The sequence below is a fragment of the Zosterops lateralis genome (genome assembly GCF_965231275.1).
Source record: "Zosterops lateralis genome assembly, chromosome: 20".
NCBI lineage: Eukaryota > Metazoa > Chordata > Aves > Passeriformes > Zosteropidae > Zosterops > Zosterops lateralis.
Window position 1 is genome coordinate 10,591,344 of NC_139780.1, and position 20,200 is coordinate 10,611,543.

General features: G+C 43.1%; 1 protein-coding gene across 5 annotated transcripts in view; it reads left to right on the top strand.

The window, feature by feature from the left end:
* Positions 1-20,200, top strand: part of RAPGEF1 (Rap guanine nucleotide exchange factor 1) — an 84,838-nt gene that overhangs the window by 29,831 nt on the left and 34,807 nt on the right. For all 5 annotated transcript variants that reach the window (XM_083875842.1, XM_083875839.1, XM_083875840.1 and 2 more), the window contains 8 exons: positions 2,017-2,156; positions 6,614-6,792; positions 9,480-9,636; positions 13,968-14,056; positions 14,435-14,587; positions 15,956-16,079; positions 17,355-17,538; positions 18,104-18,619. In XM_083875842.1, the coding sequence (XP_083731968.1) occupies positions 2,017-2,156; positions 6,614-6,792; positions 9,480-9,636; positions 13,968-14,056; positions 14,435-14,587; positions 15,956-16,079; positions 17,355-17,538; positions 18,104-18,619 (1,542 nt within the window). The remainder of the gene's footprint in view (positions 1-2,016; positions 2,157-6,613; positions 6,793-9,479; positions 9,637-13,967; positions 14,057-14,434; positions 14,588-15,955; positions 16,080-17,354; positions 17,539-18,103; positions 18,620-20,200) is intronic.

Consider the following 20,200-nt stretch of genomic DNA (forward strand, 5'->3'; position numbering starts at 1 on the left):
TCTTTCTCCTTTCCAAATATCTTGTCCCTACAATGCAAAATTATCACCATAGGTGACCAAGGATTTTGTAGGTATATTGAGTGTATTGAGTGTTTTCTTACTGAGACCAGCAGTTTGGATTTCACTGCAGCCCGTGGAGGAGCCAGACACACATTTGTTGCTGTCACCATTACTTCCCTGTAGATTAATTATTGTAATTGTTTGCAGTTCTTGAAAAATTAATTCAGAGCCATGGCTTTTCATGGCAAGCATGCATATGCGTGCAAATATGGAAATTCTCATATGGTGTGTAGCATAAATACAAATGATTGTCTGGGGAGGAGTTCAAGGGTGTTATCACAGCAGCCAGGAACTCTCTTCAGTGGTGACCTTCAGCACCCTGTGGAGACAGAGAGGTTTTAAAGGTTTGGAGATCCTCTCGTGGATGTAAAGCACTGACGTAAATTGTTGCTAAGTTGGGGTGCCAGCTGCTGTAAGTGATTCTTCAGAGGCCAACTGATACGGCTGGATTTATCTGCAGTGGCCAAGGTTTTTAGTGCCTCCCTCCTCAGTGCATTAACAGGACTTTAAGATACAAAGAAAACCTGGGGAAACATTTACTTCTGTAAATGGAGAACAGGTCTGCAGCCAGACCAGATTAGGATGGGTGCTCAAGCAGCTTCCATTTGTAGGATGCCTGCAAAATCTTGGTCTAGAGGACAGAGTGTTGGTGAGTGTGCTCAGGGAGGGTTGTAACACACTACCAGGAAATCAAGTTTAAAGGGAGACAGGTTCCTTTCCTTGAGCTGTGGTTAGGTGGTTTCTGAGTACGAGGAACAGCACTGCTCTGTGGTATTTAGCTGCTGCTGGGTGCTAGATTTGACTCAGCAGCCTCTGCTGTTTGCAGCACTGCATGCTAACGAGGTGCTGCAGTGCTGCATGCATGGGGCTGTCCTCTGGACTCATTACAGCCAGTGCAGTTAATGCTCAAATAATCTAAAAGAAAATTAAAACATACAGAGAAACTGTGTACTTTTCTTGATAATGTAGTTACAGACAAGTTGGGTAACTTCTGCTGAATTATCTGGGTCACTAGAGAGCAGCTCAGACCTTCATTTATTAAAGTGCTCTTTGCTCAAAATACTTTCCAAATTGCTCTCTACAAGGCAGCTTGGTTTTATTCAGCTGCATGGTTAAACAGGTAAAAATGTATTTCAACAGTAAGTCTGCATATGGCACGATTGCAAACCTTTGAGACTTCTGCTCTTAGGAATTCGAAAAACAATGAAAATACGAATTTTAAAAGGGCTGAACACTTCTGCAGTTCAGCTCCTTGAAGGATGCCCTAGTATCGAAGCAGTTCCTCTGTTCTCTGTTTTTTTTTCTGGTACCCTGGAAGTGAAATCCATTGCAGATGACAAGAGCTGGCATTTTGGTTCAGATTATCCACGGGATCACAATCAAAATTGATGCTGCTGTGTGGATAGAGATCAGCACTCTGGGAACGGCATTACCTGGGATTGTGTTCTCCATCCCTGAAGCAGCCAGGTCCCAGTTCCAGGCAGAGCCCTGCCTGCATGACCCACAGCCAAGGGCTCTGCTCTGCCAGAGGTCTGTGAACCAGTCACTTCATCCCCTTGACTCAGTTGCTCATCTGCCAAAGAGGCACGATGATTGCCTCCTTTGTAAAGCACTGCAAAGGACCTGCTGGAGATAAGTGCTTTCAAGAGAGGTGTTTTCCCTCTTCCCTCCAAGGCACAGAGCAGTAGCAGTCCCACTGTCCCTGCCTCTGCTTTGCAGTGTTCCTGCCTTCAAGGGAAAGCAGGAAATGATGGTGATATTGTGGTTGAGGAAAGCAGGAAATTATGGTGGTATTGTGGTTTGAAAAATAATATAGAGCTGCAGTTTATTAATTTTCTTTATCATGTTCTGCTCAATTAATTTACGTAGTGCAAGTGTCTTCAGATAATGCTGTAACACATCCCTAGTTTCAACATGTTTGCCCTAATCCAGTCATGCTTTTCTGTGTCTTTCTAGATTCTGAGCGTTCCCATCTCACCTCGTTCACCATGAAGTTGAAGGGAAAGTTTCATTCACCAAAAATAAAGAGAACACCCTCAAAGAAAGGGAAGCAAGCTGAGCTGACAGTGAAATCACCAGAGAAGTCAGTGAACAAAGTAAGCAAAGGCCATGTTCTGTTTTCCTGATGGTTTCTTGCTTCCTGGTACTCAGTTTGTCATAATCTGATGTGTGAATTTGTCCTCTGCATGATTCTGCAGCTCAGCAGAGATCCTCAGGGTCACTTTATGGTTACCTCTAAACAGCACTGTGCAGAATTAAATCAAACCATATGCTTCCCTTTGGAGAGCATGATGACACCTCCTTCCACAAGCATTTAAATATCTCATTATGGACCATGGTGCATGGCCTGACACATCCTCCCCACATGCACACCCTGTGGGTTGTGCTCACAGCTTCCAAAAAGCTGCCTGGTTTTGGGGTGTGATCCTTTAAAAAACCCCAGACCCAGGCAAGTACATCCTTGAAGCTGGTCCAAAGATGTGCTCAATCTCTGATGACAGCAGCAGGGAGAGTCACACAGGAGTGTTCAAGCAGCTGCTGATCCAGCACAATGTTCCTCAGACCAAATGTACTCCAGGTCCTCTAAGAAATGAGGTCACAAAGTGATCTGTGTTATCTCCTCTCCTGTTGTGACCTGATTATGTAGCTGGAGACTATCTCTGTGACAACACTGTTACAGTCAGTTTTCAAGTACAAATCAAAGCCAGAAGTTAAGAACAGTTGAGGTTGTTTAGGATAATGAAACATCATTCTCAGCTGTTAAAAGTCTCATCCAGTGTGCAGTGCCAGAAATGCAGAATTTTTCAGATTATCTCTGCTGAGAGTTCTTGTGGAGTTACTGAGAGCAGCCAGCAAGATAAAGTTTTCTTAGGCTATGTGACTTGCTTAACACCCAGAGAAGCCTCTGCAGCACTTCCTCACCCTATTCTGCACCCTCAGGTGGAAGATGATGAGGGTTTTTTCCCCAAGCCTGTAGAGTTTTTTTCCCCAGGAGGCTGTGGAAATGCTTTCTAGGAGGATAAGCACCTTGCATTGCCGAGTGTTATTTTAAAATATTTTTTTTAAAAAAACCTAAACAAAACAACAGTGAGAGTATTCCTTGAAGGCTTTTAATTCCAATGATGTTTCAGGATGGTATCTTGAGATAATTTAGAGGCCTTCCTTTAAATTGATATGTGACCACATTAAACACATTAGAAAATGAATAGCCCTTTTCAAAATGTGGTCTATAGCAAATGCATGTTAATAATAGATGAAGTTTTTGCTTTTCTATTTTCCCCCTAAAAACAGTGAAAGAGGATTAACTAATAAGCCATGCTGGACATTAAAATCATTTTTTGGGTACAGATTGGGATTTTTTTAATCGGAAAACAAAACGCTCACAATATTTTTTATTACTGTACATAATTATTTAAACTGCATTCATTTTTATACTGCAAAATATTGTTGATTTCTGGCTCATTTATTACCTATTTTAATAGCTACTGTCCAACTAATCAGTTAGTTGGATGTAGTCAGCTCATTAGCTTTGTGTGGAGGGAGTGGGGAAGAGGATGTGCCTGGATTGTCGCCAGGCTTTCTCACTGCAATATAGACATCAGTTGACAAACGGGAGATTTTCTGTCAGAAGGCTCACTTGATAAACCAAATATCATACTTTTCTCCCTCTTAAGTACTTAAGATGCTATTTTTGTGCTCTTGAAGTAGATAATCAGTGTAGAGCAGAAATAGCAATACTAAAAATTAAGTAAAATCTCGATGTGTAAGCTGAGGGATGTGCTCAACTCATGCAACATCATCATCTCTTGTTCTTCCCTATATCTGGATATGGGCAACACTGAGGGAGTTCTTTTCAGAACCTCCTTTTGCCCTCTGAACCCTGTCTGTGATTCTTATCCTATTGCAGGAACAGAAGTGTCTTTCAGTGCTATATACAGACTTATGATAGGTTTTACACTGCCAAAATGTAAGGAAAAAAAGGATGATTCCAGCTTTTGTAATTGGGTGTATTCTGTACAGCTTACTGTGACCCTTTCTGGGTCAGCTGTGTCTCATACATGATGCATTTACAATTTGATTATTAAGAGAAAATTTCAGAAATCATCCAAAAATATCTATATGTGTCAGGCAGGGAGTGGAGAAGAGATGCTGTTTTGCAGAGTTGTAACTTTTTCTCATTTAATGCCCCAAAGAGAAGTGGGTGGCTGCCCTATCCCTGGAAGTGTTCCAGGGTTGGTTGGGCAGTCTATCTGTTCCAAGGCTTGGGGCAGTCTGGTCTAGTGGAAGCTGTGGCAGGGGATGGAATAAGATGAGATTTAAGGTCCCTTCCAACCCAAACCATTCCATGGCTCTGTGCACACCTACATATGATACCTTTGGACCTTGGAAGAGGATTCATTAAAATGTGTTCCTGGAGAACATCACCCGAAGAACTAGCAGGGGAAAAAAAACCCCAAACAACAAAAGAGGAAAACAAAACAAAACAAAACAAAACAAAAAAAAAAAAAAAAAAAAAAAAAACTCCCAACAACAACAGCAAACCAACAAAAAAAAAAAAAAAAAAAAAAAAAAAAACACCAAACAAACAAACAAAACCCACAAAAAAACCCAAAAAACAACCAACCCCCTAAGGGCTGTGTCCCAACCAGTGTCCAGTGGCTAGGTTCGCATCCCTTGGTGTGCTCAGCGGAGAGATTTGTGTTTCCAGTTGTCATTCTCAGCCCTGAACTCTGTCAGGCCCAACCCTCCTGTGCACCAGGAGAGTATTTAAGCTATTAAATCACAAGCCTTTCTACAGGAAACCGTTGTTGAATGAAACCCATAAACAGCCATCGGAGCAGGAACTGCAGTCCACATTTTTTCACTTCTGTTTGAGAGCTTTGACTGCTGGACCACAGTCGTACTTACCCAGGGAATTGACTCTCTGATCCCTAAAATGTGTGATCATTTCATATGAAGTGCAAAACCTTCTTGGAGGAGGCCGAGGCTCTCCATAGATTAATGGTTGGACTCAGTGATCCTAGAGGTCGTTTCCAACCTAAATGTTTTTATTATTCTATATCCTGGAATAACCTGTGCAGTGGTGAGGGCACATCCCTGCAAAATGGGAAATGTCATTTTTTTTTATCCTGTTGAGTTGCCAGGATGCTCCTCAGCAAGGGCATTCAGGGCACTGTGGGCTGTAGATCAGAACTTGAGGTTGCTGGCAAGAAGTGTTGTCCAAAGGGGAAGCAGCAGCAGATTTTGGGCACTGCCCAGATGAGATGGAAAATGACAGGGTGGTTTGCAGTTCTTGGATTGGGACTTAAGACTTCTGAAGTTGGAGCTAGATGGAATTTGGGATTCTAATCCTTTTATGCAACTGGCCTCAAATTACTAACCAGTGCTGCCTATAAATTGTTCGTCCTAAAACCGTTTGGACTGCTGGCCTGATTTTCTGCAGAAAAGCAGCAGTTTAACAGCTGACAAGAATATGGGGAGCACACAATGCCCATAGATCATTAATTCCTGAAGCTGGATTTACTGAGGAGATAATGGATGAACTCTGACTCTGCTAAGCTCTCTGCTTCTTTTCTAGCAATGTTCAGTAGTTAATTTAAATCTCACTTAGAAACTACTTGTGGCATTAAAAGTCCTCCAGGAATACTCTTGTAAACTTTTAAAAAAATATCCCTGTCCAGAATGCCATTGAGGTCTCATGTATCACTTCTGAATTTCCTCCTCTGGTGTTGGTGGTGGCAGGGAAATCAGTGACCACAGCTCAGCTTTATTCCAATGAATTGTTCCCTTCTGCAACATTCATTCACCAATGCCAAAACTTAGCTTTTACAGTTGGTCCTCATGGAAATCGTCTGAGTTCTCTTGTTCCAGCACCATTATAAAGTGGTTTAGGTTAGAGGCTCATCAGAGTGGAGTTTATTTGAATGTTTTCATGTATTTTACCAGGAGATGTTGTGATTAGACAAGGGGGATGTTGCCTTTAAATTGACACAGGGCAGCTTTAGGTTAGAAATTAGGGAGAAATTCTTTGCCATGAGGGTGGTAAGACCCTGGCACAGGTTGCCCAGAGTAACTTTGGCTGCCCCATCCCTGGCAGTGTCCGAGGCCAGGTTGGATGGGGCTTGGACAACCTGGGATAATGGAAGGTGTTCCTGCCCGTGGCAGGGGTGGAGATGGGCTTTAAGGTCCCTTCCAACCCAAACCATTCTGTGAAATGTTTTTTCTTTCACTGTCCCAGTTTAGGGTGTGGGTTTCAAAGCAGTGTCCTTGATGTCATCAGTGGTGCTAATCTTAGCCTAAAACTGATCAAGATCAGCCTTCAGTTTGGAATGCAGGTAATTCTGAAGGCTGAAGTGTGGGTGTAATCTTGCACTGACTATTCCTTTGAAAGAGGAGAGAGTAATTTTAAAAGTGTTTGTGCTAGAAGGGTTTTTTTTCCACTCCTCCTAGAATACACCTCAGTGTCACCAATACTTAGGGTTTGTTAAAGGACCCCTGCCCTTAATTATACTGAACTTCTCACATATCTCTCCTTTTCTTCCCTCCTCTTTAGAATGTATCATGGCTAGAGGAGAAGGAGAAGGAGGTTGTCAGTGCACTGCGCTATTTTAAGACCATTGTGGACAAAATGGCAATTGATAACAAAGTATTGGAGATGCTGCCAGGCTCAGCAAGTAAAGTGCTGGAAGCCATCCTGCCCTTGGTGCAAACTGACCCACGCATCCAGCAAAGGTGAGTTTCCTTCTTGGACTTTGGGATCGTGACAGCCCAAAAGGCTCCTTCTTTATCTGAAGAACCTCAGCACAGGAGATGCTGATGAAGTATCTGATGACTGCTGTTTTTACTATGTGGTGGTTTTCTGACATCATTTAAAAGCAGATTCACTGCTGGGAAGAAGCTCATGCCGTGGAAAGATAAAGCAAATTAGGCGGCTTTCAGAGTGAAGGGATGGTTCTTAGCATAAACTTGGAAATTCATCATTTTCTAGAGGGAGGTTCTCTTCAGATGCTATTCCTATTTCTGCAGTCCATGGTGGTATCCTAAAAGCTAGCAAATCCAATAGCTTCACCTGAAAAAGGAGTTTATCTTCAGAGTAATCCTTTTTTGTGTTAAGTTTATCCACCCTCATATTATAGAAGTCTGAGCCGGCACTCTTAACTGCTTTTTTGGATTTTACTGGATCAGATACAGAAGTAAATAGATGTACTTCAGCAGATTAACCAGTCCAAGTTCATTCCTGCTGCACTCAACAGATTATTGTTTTATGTTTTAACAGATTATGTGTATTATGTTTTTACCAGTTAGGCAGTGAGTTTGAAGCCAGGAAAGAAGTAGAAATTTGCCAAAGCCAAGCTCAGCATGGATTATAAGAATTTGTGGTGTTGCCAAGCCATAGAGATATTGTTGGTGTTCATCCCATGGATGCTGGAGCAATTGACTTACAGAAAACAAACAAACATTGTTGAATAGTATTGAAAGAGCAAAGTTAAGATAGAGAAAAGCACAGAACTAAGCAGAGAAATGCAGGTGTTTGGTTCCTGAAATCCTGCCAGTTTTTGTGCTGTTCCTGTTTGTTTTCCCATTACATATCTCCAAATTTTTTTCTTTCAAGATGCTTATTTCAGTGCTGGCACCGGGAAGGTTTATAATGTAGTTGAGGTAGCACTGGGGTGCCAAATACTTTGCAAACAGAGATGTTCAGTTGTGTTTGGCCCCAGTGCTGAAGCCAGGGCTGCTTCTGGCAAAAGGAAGGAGGAAATGGGTGAGTATCACACCTGTGGCTGGGACAGGTAAGATCCAGTTGCGGTTGGATCTGTCCAACCATAGTGAGCAAATCTGTTAGAATGGGAATGTTCTCTACACAATGATAAGTCACAATTTCTGGAGACAGTGTGCATTAAAGCACACATCCATGCCCTGCCTTGCTTAGCCTCCCAAAAAACCCAAAAGGGGATCTGGCTTTCTCAAAAAGCTGTGTCCTTCTCTCCCTACCTGTATACTTTAGTGGTAGGACACAATGGGGTGATTCTGATGGCAAATCCCTCTCAAGAAAAGTGAGCAAGACTTGTGTCTGTGACAAGGAAAACCCTGCAATTATTCTCGGACTTCTTTTTACTTTAGGGGAAGCTTTTGCATCAAGGAAAAATGTAATTAAATCTTGCACAAAATGGGCTTTCAATTACTTCCTCCTTAGAAGGAAGCAGACTGAAGATTATTGGCAAGGAAATCAAAGCTTTAGAAAGAGATGGGGGAGGGCCCTGTTTAGGAAATATCTCCTACCAAGCTAATTTCATTTGAAATGAGAACAAATGGCAAGCAGCAAACCTTGAAAAAAAAAACCCCAATCAACAACTAAACAATCAAGTCCTTGCCATTGTTTGTATCTCCTGGTTGTAACTTGACAGTAGTTCTTTCCCCAGTCCTGCAAACCTCATTCACCTAAATAAAGTCATTGGAGCTCATGGGCTTGATTCTTTTCTCACAGATAATGAAGTTGCTGGAGTTAAGCCAGTGTAAAATGGATACCAGAGAGAAATGGGAAGATTTGGAAAAACTTGTATCAGTAATGATTGCAGGATTACACCTTCTCTTATCTGTTTATGGGTTTGATGCAGTTTGAAATTGATTTAACATGACAAAGAATTGCTGAAGCGTTGCCATCAGCAGTACTGTTAACACACCTTGTTTAGTAATGAAGTCAGTGTTTTCAGAATGGCCAGGAAAATGCCTGGGAGCACTGTTGTTACAGTTAACTTTTATTTAAAGTTGTCATCCTTCCAAAACTATTTTTTTCCCTTCAGAACAATAGCTTCAATTCTGTTTCTCATTAAAAACAAAACAAAGCAACACCCTTCCTCTTTCAAACCTGAAATTCATTCAGTTCAATTTCTCTACAGAAGTAATTTTAATTACATGTTTTCAGGCATTATAAACAGTGAGGCAGTGATTTGTAAAGGAATGAATAGAGTCAGCTCTCTGTGATCCAAGGTGGTTTTGGGGAGAGCTAATAAGGAAGAAGGATAATGCTGAAATAACATAGCTTAAACCTAAATGTAGGGCTTAAATACTTACCTTTAAAGTTAAGGCATAGGATGGAATGTAAATTAAGATGGAAAGAATGTTATTTTTAGCATTGCTGTGTAAACCTGCATCCCAGATAATTCCTTCCGATACCTGGGAATGAGCTGTTGATGGTTTGTACCTTCAAACTGTCATCATTTGGTGCTACAGAACGGGAGAAGCAGCTGCACTGGAGGAGAAGCCTGAACTTTGTCACCTGCTCAACACAAATTCTGAGTGTCAAGGAGCAAAGAAGTGAAATGCACAGTGTGAAACTTATGGCTGCTAACATTTGATAACATCTCCAAAACTTCTTTTTGTTCTTTTATTTCTCAACTGCTCCCTCTCCTGCTGTGCAGTTCTGCCATCTCATCCTGCTACAGCCGAGTGTACCAGAGCCTGGCCAACCTCATCCGCTGGTCCGACCAGGTGATGCTGGAGGGGGTGAATTCAGAGGACAAGGAGATGGTGACAACAGTGAAGGATGTCATAAAAGCTGTTCTGGATGGAGTCAAGGTACATGAGATAAATATTGTAAATTTATTATAAAGAGAGTATAATAATGTATTTTAGAAGAGATCTATGTAAACTCGGTTTTTAAGTGCAGGTAAAATATGAATGTCCTATTTCTGCCTTCAGTAAACTACCCCTTAAATCAACTGTTCCATAAGTTAAATGTTCCTTCTTGGAGTGCTGGTTAAAGACTAGCACAGTTTGGCTCTGAATGTGAACTTCTGGCACACTCACCCTGGCGTCTGGATGAATTGGAAGAAGCAATGGATCTTTATGCAGCATTGTATTAAATTTTCAGCAAGTCATTCCCAGTCTCCCATGCAGATTACAAGACGTGGTTTGCACATTTTCTGTCTCAGCAAAATAAAATGAAAAGGCTCCCTGTCAATGCCCAAAGAGAATGAAAGACTCCAGCTCCATCTTTTCAGAGGAATTTCAAGGGATTTGTCAGTGATACATCACCACTCTGAGCAGCTGGATTAGGATGTGGAACAGGTGATGAGCTAAATTCAGTTTTCTGGAAATAAGTTTTACATTGCTGATGCAAACATTTAAGAGAAACCTTTATATCCATGTCAGACATGCCTGTAGCTTTCCCTCTATGTTCTACCCTGGAAAAGCTGTTGGCTTTTCTTTCCTTCTGCCTCATGGTAAGGTTCTTATACCCATTATTTCTGTGTCTCAGGCTTGTCTCTGGGCTGATCCCTCCTCACCTGTCCAAGCACTGTTGGTAAAAGTTTGGTTGATGTGGGCTTAGGGCATCAGTGGACAGACTGTCATATCTCCTGGGAATCTGTAGAGGAAGTTCAGTCTCTTTCCAGAGCAGGGCTGAATCTAAAGGGCAATGTTTAAATCAACTACACAAGGAAAGTTGGGATAGAGTTTTAAGAACTGCAGCAGGTGTTCACCTGGAGTTATGGATCAGGAGCAGATATCTTTCCCTGTACTCAGACTCAGTTTTATTAAATGGAGCCAAATGTAAAAATGAAGTGGATCTCCCAAGCTTTGACTGTCACATTTTCAGGCCTCTTGGTTTGATGTCTACATCATCTGGATATCTCTTTAATGTTACTCAAACACAGTTACTAAAATCTGCTATTACTTTATGAGCCTTTTAAATAAATATCTTTGAAACAAATCATTTCTATCACCTAAAGAAGATGGATTTTCTAGGATTATTTTGCACAATATGCTCTTTAACTTTAAGTGGCACATTTAAAAAGTAAAGCTGATCTTAAATTTGCACAGCAGGAGAGAGGAAAAGGGTTTAGCCTAAAATCTCAGCTGCTGTTAGCCCTGGAATTCAGCAGTAGTTTGCAGGATGTGAAAATCTGAACTGTGTTGTAATTCCCCAGCAAATGGTGAGTTATCACTGGCTGAATCTCTACTATCACAGGAAGAGATGTGTTATCCCCAGATGTGGAACAGAGTTGTGTGGTCTCATTGCTGGAGACTTGGGCACACACTGTTCTTTGACTTCAAGCAATATTTAAACCCCTTGGTACCTGTTGCCTTTCAGCCAGAGCTGTGTCCTCTGTGGATTGGGGAAGGTCTTGGATGTCTGTTCATGACCCAGCCCAGACTGGAAACAACATGGACATGTCCATGCAATGCTGAGCCTGAGCTGCAGAGCCCTGCTCAGCAGCATGACTATATCAGTCTCTGCTTTGTTTTTAGACTGAAAGTTATTTTGGCCCTCCAGTTGGAGCTGGCTCATGTCTGGTCAGCCTTAGAGCAGATGTGTGGCTGTCTGGGGAGATGGGGAGAGTATTTGCCCATCAAGAGGTCAACATTTGGAGGCAGCATGCTTTCACCTCCTGCACAGCAAGGAACAAGGTTTATTTTAGAAAGGCCAAGCCACATTTCAGATTTGGAAGCAGAACTGAGAAGATGGACACTTCTCTCCACAGCAGAGCCTGTTTTGTTTTTCTGACAGATCACACAAGATCCACTTCCACATTTCTGTGCTTACTTCTTTATTTTCAGATTTAAGCATAAAGGAGACCTGTTCACCTCTGTTACTTGATATTTTGATCTCAGGTTTTAGGGCTTTACTAGGCTGGAAAAAAAAAAAAACAACTTTGGTTTGATTACATAACTTCTCAAAAATCCATCTCATTGTAGAATTTTCAGCTTGCTGAAGTAGCATAGTTTGTAGAGAGGCTTTAATTATCTCTAATTACTGCTGCAGGGATCTCTTGCCTTGCTGATAAGGAATAGCATAATGTGCATCTGGCTCAGTTGTGTGCAGATTACCTCTGTGTGTATGCTAAAGATTTCTGGCTTGATATCCAAATGCTAGTTCTCATTTGGGAATAGCCAAGAGGAGAAACATTCAGGGTCTGGTGATATTTGTCAAAGTTGGAAGGGAAAGTGATCCTCTCGGGTAATTGCGATTGTGTGTTGCCTTGGTGCCTCTGCTGGAAGGTGTTTTGGGGTTTTTTTCCCCCAGTCCCAATCGTTTGAATAATTCTGAAGATCTTTTTGAGCCAAATTGGATTGAGTTTCTCCTGTTTTAACCTACATTCCCATGTGATAGACAACTGTGTCCATTATGGTTGGCAAAATAGGAAAACTGAGCACTTCAGCCACCACCACAGTCTGCAGTGTTGGCCTGGCTTTGGTTTAAGGTGGTGAAGAAAGGTCAGGAGAAGGAGACGTTGCATTTTCCCTTCCATAGCCTTTTCAGGAAGATGTTCAAGGAGTATTTTGGCTCTTGGTTTGCATGCCCATACATTTAATTTACCTTATTGTGCTCCTGTGCATTTGCAGTCCTCACTGGCCACTACCCCAAAGGCCCACAGGGACCAACCATGAGTCTGTTAAAGTGCATGAGGATCTCCAAAAACCTTTTCAGTGGTGGAATTTTGTCCAGAGGGCAGAAAGGTGACAATCCATCATGTCATCACGCAACCCCGTGATGCCAAGTGCAGCCAAAAGAGTCAAGTGATGTTACTGATCAGGACACTTCTCAGAGCACACTGTTCCTCACCAGGGCTCTATCCCAGCAGAGACATCTTCATAATTTTTGTCCCTATGGACATCTGTTTGTGCTCCCTCTTCTCTCTGTGTGGGATGTTCCAAGACAGCTTCTGGAAAGCTGAGTGTTTGTCCTGGTTTTGGGTAACACAGTGTACATTCTGTTGAAGCACCAGCTCACACCAAGAGTGTAAGTAGAGCATGGAGACCAAAGTCAGCTGTGGTGGACACTTGGGTGGTGTTTGCACCTTATTCCTCTTGCTGTGTGTTTGTTAACCCATGGAATTTCAGCTTTCAGTAGAGCCCTATGTAAAACTGCCAGGACTGGAGTATTTTCCTTCCTCAGAGGGATGAAGGCAATGACATTCCAGTTGCAGCTACTGCACTGAGAGAGCAATGCCAGTTGTTTCCAAGCTCCACAGACAAGGACACAAAGATGATACTGCAGTGATGACACTGTACTTTGGGCTGCTTTAAAAAAAAAAAATTAAATTAAAATTGATCCCTTATAGTTTCCTTTGTGTAATATGCTAGGAAGCCAATAGTGGCAGGAAGCACTGCCAGTTTTCCAGTCTGCCTGTAAGAGGGGCATGTGTTTGTGTATGTGAGCAAATCTATTTGTCAGCCTCAGACATCCATAAAATGTTCTCTCCATCTTTCTGGCATGAACGATTGTTGCTTTGACTGCTGGCAGACTTAGAGTTCAGGATTATCATGTCCTTATCTTTTTATCCAGAGCCTTATCTGCCTATAACAGATACACTACAGTAGCTCCTTGAATGATTAAGTCTTCTGTTGCTAATGTGTTAAAAGGTGGCTTCAGGGGAAGCAGGCCTTTTAATAAAGGTGTTCACTGTTTAATTTTCGGTTGGGCATTTTACAGAAAACTTGTTTTTTGAAACAAATACGTTTCTTATTTATAAAATATAAAGCAATCATTTAATGTTGGTTTTGGCTAGATGAAGTACTCCACTGGGTAAGACTGTTTTGTACTTACATCTATGTATATAAAGCAAATTTACCATTACCTAGGATATTGTGTGAACTGGAACACATTTCTAAGATAGAGGAAAGAGGAAGCACCGCAAAAAGACAGACATGTGGGTTTGTGCAGAATCCTCATACAGTCAGGGGTAATGAACTTCACTCAAATACTGCCAAAATTTCCTCTGGCTGTTCCTTAGCAGCTGTTCTGCATCATTTGTTTGGCTCTGTACCAGACAAACCCAGCTCTGTCTGTGTCTTAAACCATAACCAAGAGTTTACTGCTGTAGCATCCCTTTGTGTTCTGTGATGTTTAGGTGCAGCATTCAGCAAGTAACGATTATTCTCTTTTTCTTCTCTCCATCCATCAGGAGCTGGTCAGACTCACGATTGAAAAGCAGGAGAATCCCTCTCCCACAAGCCCAGTTAAACCCAGTTTACCAGCATGTAAATCTGACAGGTGGGTCACTGATTTCTTCTGTGGGCAGGACTGATGTAGAAGGGATAATTTCTGACTGCTGACAGTTAAGTCATTCAGCTGTTCTTCACAGAGGGTGATGTAGTGTTCTTTATGTAGCCTCCCATCCATTTCAGTAGAATCACTAAAAGAGAATGTGCTGTGATAGGAAAGACACCAAAAACTGGCAATGAAACATCCCTTTGTCTCACATGCACACTGAGCTCTGCATACATGCAGAATTCCACCTGCAGATGCAAATTCTGCCTTCTGCTCTAGGTGTCTGTCAATAGCACATGATTTAAAATAGGTTTGAATCTGTCAGCAGCCTGTGTTCCAGCTGTGGTTTATGATCTACAATCTGTGTTTTGCATGTTGCAGCCCATCAGAACTTCCCCTTACCGACCGAGAAATGGAGATCCTCAACAAAACAACCAATATGACTCAATCCAACGAGCTGCTGACTGACTCCATGGATGAAGAAGTTGCACCTCCTAAACCCCCTCTGCCCAGCATTCGTGTGGCAGAGAACAGGTAATGCTGACCGTCCAGCAGACTGAAGAACACCAGTGCCTCTTACCAGCCTGTTGGTTTTTAAACAATCTTGCAAAATGTGCCCCAGAGAGGAGGGTTTAGTGTTGATTTTGAATTTCCAGTCCTCCAGAATAATTCTTCCCTGCTCTTGGACTCTGCTTTGTGTTCTCTCTTATTATTTGTGTCTTTTCCTTTCCTTCTTTTTATGTGAGGATAGTGCCATGCCCTGACATCCACGCATGAGAGGCATCACATAAATCCATAATAACCTTACATAAAACTGAGTGAATTTCACACTGTGCAGGTGTCTTGGGCTCCTGTATCCAATGGGAAATGTTCCTTTAACTTGAGGGGCAATTACCAATCTCTCCTGTACAGCCAGGTTGTTGGGCTTTGCCTGTCAGCTGAAGAGTGAAAGCCAAGAGTGTGTGAAAAAAACCTTGTGCTTGGTTCTACCCTGTTCTATGAGTAACCACATGAAAGTTTCTATGTTCTATTTTGAGAAGGAAGAGAAAACCCCCAATTTGCAGGGTTTTTGTATGTGTGTGTGTTGTTTTTCTTCTCTAGTACTGGTCCTAGTGGCTGGTGTGAAAAATAGGTGTTGTGTTAATTTGAAAATGCGGCATCAAGGGCTGTGGTTGACGTTGTGGCTGACAAAAAGAATCTCATTTCTGTGTATTTGATGAATTCTCAAAGGTTATATAAAAATTTCCTGGTATGTTCCAAGAACAGCTCATGCGTGCTCTTGGGAACTTCTCAGGCTTGATGACTACCAGAATTACGTGTCATTAGAAGCAAAAACTAAAAGTCAGAGGGTTACACTCTCACAAGTTACTGCAACAGTGTGGGTCTGACACAGATTCATGCCAAATCATGGGGCCCTCACAGTGCACGTGGTGAGACCAGCTCTAACCCTTTTGTTCCCTGAAATTCACCAAGAAAGCAAAGGCCAAAAAAGAGGATTTGCCTCTCCTGTAAATTTGTGAAGCTTTCAGCATTTTTCAGACCTGGAAGGTTTGAGGAGAGGGAGGGACTTCTCTGAATGGAAACAATATTTGGGTCAACCAAAACATTTAATTTGGATTTTTGCTGCTTTTATTAGGAAATAATTACCATGCTAATTAGCTCCATTAAAAATACTTTTTAGAACAGTATTTGTTTTTGTTTGAGAAATACCAACCTTAAAAAATAGATCACTTAACAGGACCTTACCTGTGAGAGTACAAATTGATATTTTTAGTGGATACATTTTGCTGAATAGCTCCTGGCTGACAAAAGCGTTCTGGAAAACAACTTGTGAAGCCTCTGAAAATTATTTTTTTTTTCTGGAAGAGTGATGGAAGCATTAATTCCTGTTGTGTCTTGCAGCCCTCCACCAGCACTGCCCCCTAAAAAACGTCAGTCGGCACCTTCCCCAACCAGAGTGGCTGTTGTGGCCCCCATGAGCCGAGCTACCAGTGGGTCCAGTTTACCTGTTGGGATCAACAGACAGGTAATGGCATAACCCCTTTGTGAAAGCCAGGGGAAACGTGCTGTGGACTGGAGGAAAAGCTCAGGGAGATGCTGTGACCTGCAGCCACACAGATCCCGGCATGTCCCTGCTCGTCCCAAACAGCCCAGCACAGGCAGCCTGCAGTGGGAGAGGCAGGAACAGCAGTGTCATAAATAATGTGAACAGCTTAATTTTGGTTTTTTACAGTGTTGTTGTGTTTAATTAACAAATTGCTACAAACTTTGTTGCCTTGAGCTGTAGCAGAGTGTGAGGATGGGAGTGACTGTGTGTTGCCGTGTCCAATAGATCAGGGGACAGCAGCTGGCTGAGCTCCCTGAGATCTCACCAGGGTTTAGTGGCAGGCCAGGGGAGCATGTGGCTGAGTGAGATCAGAAGTCTGTCTTCACCTAGTCACAATTTAAAATACCTTTTAACTCAAGTAGTTGAAGCTACTGCTCTAACTGCTGCTGGTGCTTTGGGGAAATTTTTCTTGTAGAAAAATGGGGAAGTTGTGTGTGTGTTAATCACATTCCATTTCTTGTGCTTGTCTGGGTTTATGAGGTTGTAAATGGCTGGGTTTGCTTACCCATTCAGGAACTTACTAGCTCAGCAGTGAGGACCTGAATATCAAATTGCACAAAAATCAAATCTTGTCCCCATCTCCAAAGCCTCAGCTCTGGCTTTGGGAGCTTCTACAGTCATTTGGCTGACTCAGATAAAGCTGTGGCCACTCTTCAGTTAAAACTACAGTCACACTAAGGTTGTTCTGACAGAGTGGGAATAGTTGAGGGGTTCACTTGCAGGTTAAAAGCTTGAGGTAATTTCTGAAATGGGACCGTAGCCACAGGCACAGAAAGTTATATCTCACTGTAGTTTATTTTCCTTTTGCATGCATCTGAGGTAACCAAGTATTTGCTAAAGCCCCAGGTATGTAATGAGAAATCTTGCAGTGTCATTCCCTTGTCTCAGTGTCATGACAAGTCATCAGACACACATAGCTGTGAGGAACTTGGTTGTCTTCTCAGCATCTGTAAAGTCCAGTGCAGGCCACAGCAACCCCTGCTTGAAATCAGGAGCACACAGAGCTCCCTGGCATGGGCTGTTTACCAGATCTGAGAGTTTCTGTGTTCTCCATGAGCTTAGAGCGGGCCAGCAGCACTGATCCTCTCCCCTCCTGTGAGGTCTTTGCTTCTCAAGGTCCATCTTCCTCACTAGCAAGCTGCCAACAGTGATGATGATTTGATTTTTTTAAATTACTATTTTTTTGTCCTGAAGGATTTTGATGTTGACTGCTACGCTCAGAGGAGGTTGTCAGGTGGAAGCCACTCCTATGGGGGAGAGTCTCCTCGGCTCTCTCCGTGCAGCAGCATCGGCAAACTGAGCAAGTCTGACGAGCAGCTCTCCTCCCTGGACCGCGACAGTGGCCAGTGCTCCCGCAACACAAGCTGTGAAACCCTGGGTAAGAGGGGCTGCTCTGGGGCCCTGTCCCTCTCCTTTGGGAGCTGAGGTGCACAAGCTGATGTAGTCAGTGCACTGAGCTTGCAGCTGCTGTCTTGGAATTGCTGCAGGCGGTTCAGTGCAGAGCTGTTCTGTCGGAGAAGAAAAAGCCCAGGGAAATGTGTTTCCCTTGCTGTGGGTGATGGTTCTCAAACTCAGTTCAGCTCTCTAGTGGAATGTTTTCTTCATTTCATCCCTGTCTGCAGAAATGACAGGCCTGGTAGACTAAAACAGTGTTTTTTCTACATGCTAGGAAATAAAATAAAAATATAAATATGACACAAATTATGTCTGCAGTTGTCTACCTATTGAGTTTTTGTTTTTTTCTTTGCTAGTGTAAAGAATTAATCATGAGTTATATGAAGTCTGGATGTTACAGAAGGTGTAAAAAGATGGTCCCAGCTGCAAGGAGATTCCACTCTGATGAAAATGAACTGATTAATTAACTGATAGAATGAGAGGGACAGAACTGAAAAGGGCTAAACAGTGTAAGAGAGGAACTAATACATCATTATCTCTTTTGCTAGATCAATCGGATCACTATGATCCAGACTATGAATTTCTGCAGCAGGACCTCTCCAACGCCGATCAACCCCCTCAACAGGGGTCAGGTGTGCTCAGCCCATTGCCAGAGTCCTTGGGTGAGTCTGGCTCCCCTTTCCACGGACACACTTTCCAGCTCCCGCAGGGCAGCTCTCCTCCACTGGAATTCTGCAGCCTCTCGGGAGCAGCGCAGCCAACAGAGACTCCCCCAGCTCTGCCAGAGAAGAAGAGGAGGAGTGCAGCCTCCCAGACCTCAGATAGCTCGGGCTGCAGGGTGTCTTATGAGAGGCACCCTTCCCAGTATGACAACATCTCCGAGGATGACCTGCAGAACGCCGTGGTTGTCCCCACAGTGTCCTTCACGCCCTTTGCTGCTGTTCTGCCTTTCCAGCAGGGAAACTCCTCAGCACCTGTGGAATTCATTGCTGAATTTGCTGCTCCAAATTCGAACAGTGACCCAGAAAAGCCGCCGCCTCTGCCAGAGAAGAAAAACAAACACAGTAAGCAAGTTCTTGTGTTTGGGTTTTACTTTTACCTCACAGTTGTCGTACCTCTGATCCATCACTAAGTAGTGGTGATCATGGTAATGCTCTTATTTGGGTCTGAGTGTCAAAGTGTTTGATATTAGTCAGTATCAAAGACATGGAGGGGAAATGTCAGTGCTGTGGTCGGCAGGGAGTGATTCCTGGGGCCGAGATAGATCCAGACCCAAGGGATCTGCAATCACACAGCATCTTCATTAATGTACTGAGACCATGTTACTTCTCTGTATACCTGAACTCTACCTTGCAGATCTTTCTGGTTTATTCTCCCTTTTTAAGTCCATTCCTCCCCCACTCCCCAATTTTGTTTTCCCACTGCAGAGAAGAGTTGGGTCCTCTCCAAGAGCTCGGAGAAAGGACTGCTTTTCTGTCCAAAACCCAGCCTTGCCAGAGCAGTTACTTGGCAATAGGAGCACAGTCACCCACATAGCTGTGCAAGACAACACTATTAACTGGAGTCCAGTACTGCTGTTTTGCTAGAGGACCTCATTTCCTTTGGATGCTTGAGAATTTCCCACATCATTAAGACAAGCAGCCTCTAAAAGCAAAGGCTCCTGTCCCCAGCCAGACTCCTGGCACACCAGGGCTGACCACATCTCAAGCTCACAACCTTCTTCTGATTTCCTTAATGTTCATGGCTGAAAAATGTGAAACCTCTTGTCAAACAGGCAGCCACAGTGCTCTGCCAGGGAAGGCTGTGGACTGCACAGTGAGATTCAGCAGATACTGGTTTACTGGTCCCTGGCTGGCTTTGCAGCTGTGTGTTGCATGAGGAGGTAATATATACAAGTTCTGGAGGAAGAGCATTACATTGCATGGCTGGCAGCCCAAGAGGAGAGCTGATTTCAAAGTGCTGAATTGGCCTTCTGGCTCCTTTCTGCAGTTCATAGACTTCTCACTGAGAATTATTTTTGCCCAGAGAGGTTGTGGACCCTCTGTCCCTGGAGGTGTTCCAGGACAGGCTGGATGGGACTCTGAGCAACCTGGCCTGGTGGAAGGTGTCCCTGTCCATGGTAGGGGGGTTGAAACTGGATTCCTTAAGGACCCAAACCAGTCTTAAGATGCTGCAATTCTATGGATAAGGTGGGAATAAGAGGGGTGTGTGGTGTCAGGGTGTATTCTCTCCATTCCTATGTAGTGCACTCTGCCAGTCACTTCTTTAAAAATGTGCCTTGTCTAAAAGCATTTCCATTATCCCTAAGTGACCAGTCCACATGAGTAACCTTCAGGGATTTTACTCAGAGCACAAGGCTTGACCCACCTGGAAGTGAGGGTCATCCAAGTGTCCCCATATGCAGGAAATCTCTTTTGTTCCTCTCTGGTAATCAAGCAGTTAAAGACACTAAAATCAGGTAAAAAAGAGGCTGAGATGGTTGGTTTTGGACAACAGAAAGGAAGTAAAAGGGCACAGCCAAAGGTTATGCTATTTAAAGTCCTCTCCTGCAGTATGAGCAGAGGCTGTGATAATAGAGCACATTACTGCAGGATCTGATCCTTGTGGATCTGCTGTTACTGATGAGAGATGGCTGTTACACCACT